This window comes from Argiope bruennichi, chromosome 10, assembly GCF_947563725.1.
Source record: "Argiope bruennichi chromosome 10, qqArgBrue1.1, whole genome shotgun sequence".
Taxonomy (NCBI): domain Eukaryota; kingdom Metazoa; phylum Arthropoda; class Arachnida; order Araneae; family Araneidae; genus Argiope; species Argiope bruennichi.
In genome coordinates, this window is record NC_079160.1 from 49117886 (window position 1) to 49129810 (window position 11925).

General features: G+C 25.7%; 1 protein-coding gene across 1 annotated transcript in view; it reads left to right on the forward strand.

Annotated features, from left to right (window-relative positions):
- The window catches only part of LOC129987857 (casein kinase I), a 64526-nt gene extending 54925 nt beyond the window's left edge, over positions 1 to 9601 (forward strand). Inside the window, exons 3-8 of the mRNA XM_056095817.1 lie at positions 1282 to 1408; positions 1532 to 1630; positions 2160 to 2299; positions 5482 to 5635; positions 6768 to 6984; positions 8263 to 9601. Of these exons, the coding sequence (XP_055951792.1) occupies positions 1282 to 1408; positions 1532 to 1630; positions 2160 to 2299; positions 5482 to 5635; positions 6768 to 6984; positions 8263 to 8273 (748 nt within the window). The 3' untranslated portion in view covers positions 8274 to 9601. The remainder of the gene's footprint in view (positions 1 to 1281; positions 1409 to 1531; positions 1631 to 2159; positions 2300 to 5481; positions 5636 to 6767; positions 6985 to 8262) is intronic.
- The last annotated feature ends 2324 nt before the right edge of the window (positions 9602 to 11925 follow it).

Here is an 11925-nt window from a genome sequence, read left to right on the forward strand (position 1 = left end):
CTTTTGGAAAACCACTTTTTTTGTACAGGCATTCACACACTACATATATAATAATTTCCTTAACCCTGCCCTGTAAAAAGATAAAAATATATATGTATGAATTTGAGCATATTTGTTTTCATTTTTTTTTTGAGGTTACAATTTTTGTACATTTGAATTAAGACTTTTAACTGTCTATTCTTCTTCAATGGATCGTAAGAAATCATGTGGAATTGTGATTTTTTTTAATAATAAAAGCCAGACATTTTCCTAGTTTATTCACATAACGACAAACATTATTATGCTTTGATAAAAAAATAATTGTCATTATCTTTGAAAGTTTTATTAATTATGGCATTGTCTTTGGTTATGACATACTTTTCTCCCATTGTTTAAGTTTTTTCTTTTGTTCTACTTTTGAGCAATCAAATATATGCATAAATGCTAATGAATTTAAATTTTCTGAACTTAAAATTTTTCACAAAAAAAAAAAAGAAGAGAAAAGAAAATTGGATTTTTTTTTTGGTACTTTTGACCATTTGTGAAAATTAATTTTAAATATTATGCAATTCTCTTTCTCAGCTTATTAAATGAAGGATTTCCTTTTAGATGTTTTCTTTTTCTTTTCTTTTTATATTTGAGTTTTAAGCAGGTGTTTCTTCCTCCTCCCTCCTTAAGTATTAAACTTTAATTGATAGACTAATTTATTCTGTAGAGACAACAACTGACTTGTAGGATATTTTTGCAAGAGAAATTATGTATGTTGTAATTTAATGTTGCATTAAAATGCTTATTTAATTTTTTTTAATGAGTATATACTTTTATGTTAATATATTCAAGATTTTTACTTCAGAATAGCATCTGTGTTTTAAAAGCAAGACTTAATTATACAAATCAAGTCAGTTTTTATAAGAAATAGACAAAAACTGCAATTTTTGATTAGATGATTCTTTTATGGTAACAGCAGTCAAAAGAGTGAAATTAAATATATTTTAAGGATGTTGGAAATTATTTTGAATTTTAAGGATCTTAAAAAAAATTGTTTTTATGTTGAATTGTTAAATTTTGTATATTGATTTAAGATTTGTTAAAACTTGAAATTAAAGGACCCTCAAATAAATTGTATTGAGCTAGATGTTAAATGATAAAATGCATATAAAAACACGCTAGAAAAGAGAATTTTATTTATATTATTTTTGGGGAGGAGAGAATATATTGTTTGAATTCTCTACATTCTCCGAATGTTTTTGCAAAATGCGAATGTGGATGAAATCTTATTCTTTCTTCTTTTTTTCGTTGCAGGTGGTTTGGACAAGAAAGAGACTACAATGTCTTGGTTATGGATCTGTTAGGACCTAGCTTAGAGGATTTATTTAATTTTTGTTCAAGGCGATTTACTATGAAAACTGTTTTGATGCTAGCTGATCAGGTAGGTATTGTTTTCTTTTTAACACTAAAACAGTTCCTACTATGTCATGATTAATCGTGACTACTATATAGTTCATTAAAATTTTTTTTTCGCTCTATATTTATGAGTTTTATCTTTTTCCAGATGATTGGACGAATTGAGTATGTTCACAATAAAAATTTTATCCATAGAGATATAAAACCTGACAATTTTCTAATGGGTATAGGACGACATTGTAATAAGGTAAGCATTTTCTCTCCTTGTTTACTTATGCTCTTATTTTATTTTTAGAAATGTTTGTTTTATTGCTAATATTTTCATATACATGCATTTTATAATTTATAAAAAATTCATTTTTAACATGGTCTATTTCTGTTTTATTTATTTTATTTGCTTGAAATCAGAGTATGTGTAAAATAATACTTTAGATTTTCTTTCTTCTAGACTTTTAATTAAATAAATGCATTTTTACAGTAGTAATTTAGTATGCTTAATTATTTTAAATGTAAATGGTAAAAAAGTATTTTTAGAAAATAACTTATTTATTTTTCATGTAAATTTATGTATTATTAATTTTATTATTCATGTCTATTTGCTTGTATTAATATTAGAAATATTTGCTATATCTCCTTCATTTAACCATTGTTTTTGATGGCTTAAAAAATATTAAAGTCGCAATGAATTTAAATTTTCTTTTATATCTTACTTCATATATTTTGTTTTTTTAATTCATTTTTCCCTAGTCTGATAAAATTAAATTTCTTTTTCATAGCTATTCTTGATTGATTTTGGATTAGCCAAAAAATATCGAGATAATAGAACTCGCCAACACATTCCTTATCGTGAAGATAAAAATTTAACTGGAACTGCTCGTTATGCTAGTATTAATGCTCACCTGGGTATAGAGCAAAGGTAAGTTTATCATTTTAATTTTTACTAATTTTACAGCAAACTATCATAAGTACATAAACTATTGGAGAATTTTGTGTGAATAAAACAGATGCCTCAAAATGGTATGAAAAAAGCATTTGAATTTATACATTTAAAAAAATTATAATTAGTCTTGATGAAGTATTTTGCAAAATAATTGCATTCTATTGTATCTTTAATAAATAATTTTGTGGGTTTACTGAAGTAATATTGTTAGTCATTATATTCATTCATTTATATAATTCTCCTTGGATGAATAGGCATTTTTTAGTCTGTCAAACAATACTATTATATTTTTAGATAATGTACTATATTTATTTGATAAGCAAATGATTGTATGATATCAAACAGTTTGTTACTCTAATAATTAGGTTTGATTCATATTATAGAAATAGAATTAAAATTGTTTTATATTAAGAAGCCATTTCTTCTTTAGTAAATATAGAGTGTTACTTAAAAATTGAGGTGTTATAATTTAAGTTATAGTGGTTCACATTATTTATAACGAATCATTCGGAACTATTTTTCTGATGATATAATATTTCTAATGTTTTTCATTTCATAATAACGGTAAGATTTGGATATGGATCATAATATTTATGTGAGAATTTGATGTTTAATGCAAATTTATTTTGGAAATTGGGACTGAATGTTTAAAATATAAAATAATAATGTAGGCTTTCATTGAACAGCTAAACTAATAAAAGGTTTATATTTCTGAATTGTTTAAAAAGTGATTAGTTATATTTAGAATTTTCATGATATCAATATTTCAAGTTTGATAGGGCAATATAATTTTCTTTTTATTCCTATGATAGAAAAATTGCAGGAATGCTTAATCACAAAGCCGTGCCATTCATGTATTAATGTAGTACTCAATGCAGTTTACTTTACTTCTTTCTCATTTATTTCTTGTATTTATTATTGCTAAAACTACTTTGATTTGAAAATTCAGCAATTCTCATGGAATTTAGATAATGGATTTACGTATTTTGAATAGTCCATTGTTTTTATATACTAAGGGAATAGAAAATATCAATGCTTTAATGAAAATAACCATTATGGATTAAGCAGTCAGTTATTATTGAACAGTTTTTATGAAGGCTGTTAATTTAAGTCAAATATAGAAATATTTTAATTTGTTTTACGGAATTTCTTATAAATACAAATCTATTCAAAAAATACTTTTCTGGCAACAGATAAAAGATTATTATGATTATTAGATGAGTAAAAAAATGTGTGTATGAGTATAAAATTTTTAATACAAATTTCTTAAAAATTAGGAAGAATTAGAATTTAAAAATTTTGTGATACTATCTGATAGTGTCATTTTATTTATTATTAGTAGCAGCAAACTATTTCATTTAAAGTATTTGGATATTATAGAAAATCAATTGAATGATTTTTCAGTTAATATGGATTTGTAACTCCCCCTCCCCATCTTACTGACGAAAATATCAAATTGTGCTGTGTGATATTAAATTACTTTATAGTTTCATTTTAAAATGAATTATCTTTTTTTATGCATGTATTAATTTAGTCTTTTTTTATATTGATGAACTTTTAATTAATTTAGGGCTTCTTATTTTTATTCAAAATATTTTTACACAATATATATGCATTTATATGTGTAAAAACTTAAAAGGATAGTTAGAAATAAAGAGCTAATAATATGCCAAATCAGAATATACTTCACTTAATACATAGAAAAAAAAGGTGTAAATTACTTGGAGTTCGAAAAATGCAATAAATTATCTGTTTGATGTTCAATAAATTATGAATGCCTGAACTTTATCCATACCTGTAAATTATATTTATGTAATATGATTATAATTTTAAATATTTTAAATCATACTGTGTCTTTATTTAATGGTATTTTAAGAATGTGACAGAAGCTATATTAAATTCTAAATCTATCTAATATTAAATATAAAAATATTTTTGTCTCCCAAATTCTTTTATAAATTGAAGTTAAGACAATGTTTCAGAAGCCCTGAATTATTTCATAGTGTATAATATTATGTTTTTATGTTAGTATTTTATATATGAAACAACTTGTACTAATATAGTCATTCATTATGATTATCATTACCAAAACTTTGTGGAAATCACCATCTGGAAAGGTCACGATTGTCTTTCAGTTGTGGACTGAAATACTTTCTTAAGTCTTTGGTAATGTTTATTCTCAGTTTTTCTTATTATTTAGCTGTTATGTAGGTGAGTGATTACTGCATTTTTATGCTAATTTGTCCATTTTTTTTGTAAATTTTTAATTCTTTTATTTGATATAATTTTAAATTTATATTTGTACATATGTACATTGCAGGTTAAAGTGTCACTGGATTTATTATGTTGCATTTTCATGCATTTTGATGGATTCCAGCTGACCCTACAATTTTACCTGTCAATAATAACTATTCATATTGGGAGAATGCTTTTATACCATAAAATTTTCAGCCAAGAGTTAATAATGTACTAATATTTAGATTGATTTTATTCATACACTTCTTTAAATTATCTTGGGACCTTGATGAGCTCATTTGTACACACAGTTCAGATTATAGGGATCAAAATATAATGTAATAGATTTCTAAAACTAAAATTATGAAAGTTTTAAATTGCTTTAGTACTTTTTTTTAAAGAGCATTTTTCAGAAATCTTGTATTGAATATATAAGAAGAATACTATTATCTATTTGTTAAACTTTAGAAAATGCTCCTATTGTAAATTTTATAACGATATTAGTAGCAAGAGGATTAGAGCTTACATTCTTATTCAAAAGATTCCACTATTCGTTAGTGAAAAGATTTTTTAAAATCTGAAAATATCAAAACAATAGAATATACACACATTTACAAAGGAAACTAATAGTAAATCAATTCTAGTGTATAAGAGTGTTTTTGATAATATATAGTAAACTTAACAAAATCAAAAATTTTCTATTTTTCACTACTTAATAAGTTAAGAGTAAATAATTTTTCCTTTTTCTTTTGAAATACATATTAAAAACACTGAAATAGTTCTGGTATGACATGTACGTATCAAGGACAATTAACTGATGATCAATATAGTAGTAATTTTTTATGTTTTTAAAATTATTTCTTTATTCATTGAACAAAATTAATTTTTCATTGTTATTTAATTTCTTATAATTTTTTATGCAGTCGGAGAGATGATATGGAGTCCTTGGGATATGTTCTAATGTATTTCAACAAGGGAAGTCTGCCATGGCAAGGTCTCAAGGCTGCTACGAAAAAGCAAAAATATGAAAAGATCAGTGAAAAGAAAATGTCCACAAATGTAGAAGTGCTATGTAAGGTAAGGGAAGGCTTTTATTAAATTTATGCGAGAATTGGGTTTTATTTTCAATAAACCTGGATGCTTTAAGATTTGATTTTGAAGTTAAGTAGATTATAAAACCTTTTGGAGACAAGTTTGTAAAATTGCAATGTTAAATATATGAGGAGGAAAGTATTTTCTAATAATTGCAAAAGAAAATTATCACTTGCATATAAACTGTTAATAAATGCTAATTTTTTTATCCATTCGTTTCATATAATATTTTAAATTAAATATTTGCACAGTTGCCTGTACTGAGTATAGTGTTTTCACGAAAAGTTTTGTCTGTTGATTTGAATGTTGTTGTTTTATTCAATTTTTTTATTTCTTTTACAGGATTTTTTAAAAATTGTAAATTGAATTAATTGGATATAAACAGAGAAGTTTCAGACATATAATCATCTTTAGTTTTATTTTATTTCTTCTTTTTATCAATAGAATATGATTTATTGGCATACAATTATATATGTATGTTATTTGTAAACATATGTTATATGACAATATGATTTATTAACATTATAGTTGTTTTTTCTGAGAATTCCCTATGTAGGATCAGAAAGCAATTTCACTCATTTATGATATAAGGAATTTTTGTTACTTTTATAACAGAATTAATGGAGTGTTTTTATATATTTTATTTAAATCATATTATAATTTATTTTTCCCATTTTTTCCTTTCTTTAGTTACCAATTGTGAAATAATGTATTATAGCTTCACATATTGAAATATATTTTACCAATTTATTAGAGATCTTAAAAATATTTATGTTTACTATTTCATTGAGTTTAATTAGTCTAATTTTTTGACTATTGAGTATTAACATTTTGAACCCATTGGGCAAACTTTGAAACTGGATGCATGTTTTAATTCTAAATCATAAAATTTTTAACAGTTTTCTTCTCTCTGAAAGCACTATGATGAAATATTATAAAGATGTCACTTCCATTGTTGTGAAGATAAACAGTAATTGGAATGCAATAGTTTATTAAAATTAGTTGAAAAAATGTAAAAAATCATATTGCAGAGCAAGATTTTTCCCTCATTTTATTTTAGACAAATAGAACAAATAAAATAAATTGTTTTTTTTTTTGTTTTTTTTTGCTTTTGTAGGGTTACCCTGCTGAATTTGCAATGTACCTTAACTATTGCCGAGGACTCCGCTTTGAAGAAGCTCCCGACTACATGTACCTTCGCCAGCTTTTCAGAATCTTGTTCCGAACTCTAAATCATCAGTACGATTACACCTTTGATTGGACCATGCTTAAACAAAAGGCAGCAGCCTCTGCCCCTGCTGTTGGTGCTACATCACAAGTTGTCACTACTACGGGTGCGTGATCTTTTTGCTACTTTCAGTCATTCATATGCAGTGAGGTAACAGAACTGCTTTTCTCTTTTATTAAGCTGCTGTGAAACTGTAGTGAAATGTTCTATTTTGCATATTGACCTTTCTGAGTATCATTGATTAATAAATGGATTAGTTGTGTCGTCAATTGTAAATGTTAAAATTATTGTATAACTTATTAATTTAATATCACAGATAAAGTTTTATTATAAATCAGTTTTTAATTTTTTTGACATAAATTAGTATTATAAGAAATATTTACCTCAAAATAAACTTTTTAACAAGTTAATGCTGTTGAATAATTAATGTCTTTTAATTTATAAAAGTTGAACATAAATTATTTTTTTTTATAATATGTTAAATTTTATGATATATATTTTACAGAGATTGCATATTTCCTCAATTTAATAATTTGAAAATGTACTAATTTACTATTTATTCTTTTTAATATTTAAGTTTATTGTAACAGTTTTTAAGCTTATTAATACTAATGCAAAGAAAAGTATTTATTGAGTTGCTGTGATTTTTGTGTATAATTTAATTGTGGATTAATTCTCTATGTTTGTGTATGGGGTTGGTGGTGGAGTGGATTGTATGTTGTAATGAAATATGTGTATATACAACTTACAAATATTTCATCTGAATTTGATGGCTGTGTTTAACTTTATGAAGTTTCTTGATATAACATAAGTGTGCTCTCTAATATACTTTATGAATACCCTAAATACTTTTATGAATACTCTAAATACTTTATATGAGTACTATATACATATTATAGTAATATGATAAATTCTATATGGAATATTATTATACTATTATAATATGAAAATCTGTAAATATATATTTTTGTTTCACATGTTAAAATTTTGATTGCATACATACTAAACAAAAATCGGTCTCTAAGATAAAGTATTTAATTATATTAAATTGACTAAAAATATAAACTGAAAGGTATTAAAAGGTTAAACTCTAAAAAATATATTCTATGAAAATATCAATACAACATAGTTGAGAAACATTCCCCCTCCCCCTTTCATGTAGCGGAATTTGGCCATAAAAATTCTATTTTTTTAATAGGTATATTTTTTTATTTAATTCCTTTCACACTAGACATTTTTATTTTTGTTCATTGTTTATTTGATGATTAAGAAATAAGCTTATTCATTTTTGCTTATTTTTAGTAAAAAAAAAACTATAAAAAATAATTTAAACCTTAATGCTCATTATTTCTATTTTTTCATTGAGACTTTTCTTTCTTTCCAGCCGGTCGCTAACTTGGTGGCCTTCCCAGACTGTGCGCTGGGAAACAGGAACAACCTTGATAGCCACTTGATTATGGAAATAGCCTGTACCATGTCATTTAAACTGGGGAGAGGTGGAGGTGAAAAATGAAAAAAAAAAAAAAAAAAAAAGTTAAAAAAAATTATATGTATAAACATATATATAAATATATATAATGACTTCAAGAAACTGAATGCAGTTGTTAGTTTGAAGAACTCAGAATGCAGAGGACCTGCTTCATGGAGTGATTCTATCTCTGCAATCAAAGTCCTTCATTTTGTGAACTGTTGATTTTTTTTTCATCAGAAACGTTTACCTCTCCCACCTCATCTCTAAGCTACAAAGATTAATAAGAGTTGTGACCACTTTATCTCTTCAGTTTTTGTATATGACCAGTGTTGCAGTTTGCAAATTCATTCGTCCTTGAATATCCAATTATGTCTTGCCCTTTGCATCCAGCATTAAAATGGGGGGACAGTTTTTACATTTTGGCAAGATTTTTTCATTCTACATATTTTCTGCGCTTGTCGGAATACTCTGTCAAGGAGTAAGCACAGGTAATCTTGAGCGCATCTTGTCACATTTTTGAATTCTAATTTGAGTTTTTTTTTCAACGATCTCAGTTTTTGATCCTCCACTGAATGCGCAAGAGGTTATCGCCATAGTTATATGCCTGAATGACTTTGCAATGCATTGTTATGCTAATTATGATGAATGAACTATATTGGAGAAGACAGTTTCATATTATATTTAATTCTACAATTTCCATTAACAAATGAACTTTGCTTTAGATGTTCTGCATTTCTGTAAAAAAAAAGTAACAAAAAAAATTGTGCTGTGTGTATCTGGTTTATTCAATTAATTCCTTATGTATCTTTAGCAGTGGTCTTAGTCATTTATTTTATGTATGTGCTGCGTGTGCAGTACAATCTGTTTGTCTGTTGTCCAGATGTATGTCATTCATGTTACTGCCACAGAATGTTCATCTAGTTGAGGGAGCTGATAACCTGATTCTATGTATAAAGTCCATATTGCTGTTTGTATAGTTAGGCATTTTCTTTTCTTTCTTCCTTTATTTTTTTTTTTTTAATATTGCTTGTTGCCGCCCTGTTACTTACTGTATTAATGGTGTGAATTTTGTTTTCTTTTTGTATGTGTAGTGTTTGAAGATAAGAGGTACATATTGATAAAAGTAATTTAATGTAATATAACTTGTGTGGTAGCAACATATTAAAAACCACCTTTTAGGTACTTTTAAAAAAAGCTGTTTTAAGCAAATGTAAAAAAATAAAATTGCCTGAATAAAGAATTTGCTGGTTTATTTTATGTCTTTAACTTTGTATTCATTATTGCATGTCCTTGCATAAATTCATGTATCAATAAGGCCTGGATTCCTTTCGTCATAAAGACACATAATATACTGTGCAAATAAATTTATATTAAAAAAGAAAAGCCTATTTCAGTAACTATACATGTATATAAATTGATAAAACATATATTATTATGAAATATACTTCCCTCCCTTTAGAAAATTCACCTGTGTTTTGGCATTGACTTCACTAGTTTAGTGCACATATTTATTTCCTCATTCAACACTGTTTTTATAGCCCTATTTAATGTAAATTTTTTTGTGTTTTGGTTTAAATTACCTAAATATTTCTAAAATATTCCTCAAGTTTTGTTATTGAATTTATATCTGATGAATTTTTTAACCAATCAGATAAATTAATTTCACTTTTCACTGTGAGTCTTCACAGGGGTCATAAGATCAAGTTGCTTTAAAATTTTGCTGGAAGAAAATAATTCTGTGTTTAAAATTTCTTAAGTACATGGTTGAATCCATCAAGAATGGAACAGAAACTAAGTTATGAACCCATCCCTCCAAAGTATCCTTCTCGGAGAGAGCTTTACAGTATGCTGGATGTGCTCAGATCTCAATAGTTCAAGGTTGCTTCATCCAATGACATTTTTTTTTTTGTAACCCTGCTGAAATAAATTTTTTCATGATTGAAAATCACTTTTACTAGTCTACAATATATATATATATATATATATATATATATATATATATATATATATATATATATATATATATATATATATATATATATATATATAGGCCTTGTTAAACATTTCATCAGCCAAATATAATTTTTCTATGATTTTATTATTAAAATCATAGAAGCAGTAAATAGTAATAGTCATCAGTAAAACTATGGCTCACAGGTGAACCACAAATATCAAAACCACTAGCCAATAATTGTTTTTGTAAGTCTGTGCATGTTTTTTAAAACTAATTTTATTATTTCTGGTTTGGATTTTTTCGTATTATAGAGTTATTCATCAAAATTATATTTTAGAAACAAAGATTCTGATAGTGTTTTATAAGAATTCTTAATTTGTTTATATCATCTGCAGGTATGATTATGAGATATAATAACTGTCTTGTAGGATAATGAAGTGGTCTCCATTATCATAGAAGTGTAAGATTAATTACGTTTTGCATGCTTCCTTAGCTTGATATCTGTTTTTAAATAAATGAAAGCAACATGTATCTATATCAACATAAAAATCAAGAACTAATTTCCATCTTTCACCCATAAAAATTTACAACTGAAGCTGAAATGATTTTTCCAGTTTATACTAGGTAATTCACATTCTAATTGTCAAAATCTAACAGTTGTGTCACCTGAAGTCATCAAAGAATTGGCATTCAAATTATTATTGTAAGAAAAAAAAGTTTGACCCAGTTAATTTGTGCAATATAGTTTATAAAACGTATTTAATCTAATTGTGACCCAATAACCAATTTTTTAACTTTTAAAGATAAATATATGCTTCCAATCGGAAATATGCTTTAAAAAACATACAGTATTATATTTTATGTTGTTTGAAGCAGTAAATGTATGGTTGAATTTTTATACAGTTTCCTTTGACTGAATGAATGCTGTCAGTCATATTTAGGAGTCAGTCATATTATTCTTGGCATAAATTTTAATCAAGACAAGTTCCACTTTTCTGCACTCAATACTAAGTTATGAAGTTTTCTATTGCAGTATTTTAGTCAATGACTGGTATAAGTCATGTAGTAATTGACAGACTGTAATTAGTCATTGGCGATTGTTGAGATTCATTATTGAAAATTATATATATTTAAGAATTTTAAAAAATTAATTTATTATGTTGCAGTCTTGAGATTAGTAATGAAAATCTCCCTGTGTATAATAATGATCTAATGAAATAAATCATTCTAAAAATTAAAAATCACTACATGAATGTTTAAAAGGTAATCTTAAATAGCCACAATGATTTATCATCAACATCTTTTCAACAAATAGGCTGAATTCAACTAAACAGTGCATACTTATTAAGACAAGAGAAACAATATTGGCAATTTTTCAAAGTGCAAAGTTACTTATGTTTTCAGTTAGAAATTATCAAATTTGCCACTTTTCCACAATCACTTAGGAGTAAATTATCCCCAAACAAATATTTTTACATTGTCTTGAATTCAAAATTTTGTGTTTTCAACGACGCCAGTTTTTAATGATAGATACAGATAGATGTAGATGATTCTGAAATTTTTGAAGTTGCTTAGTTGCTAGTCAATGAATATACCTTTGTTTTCTGATCTTCTTAATGAGT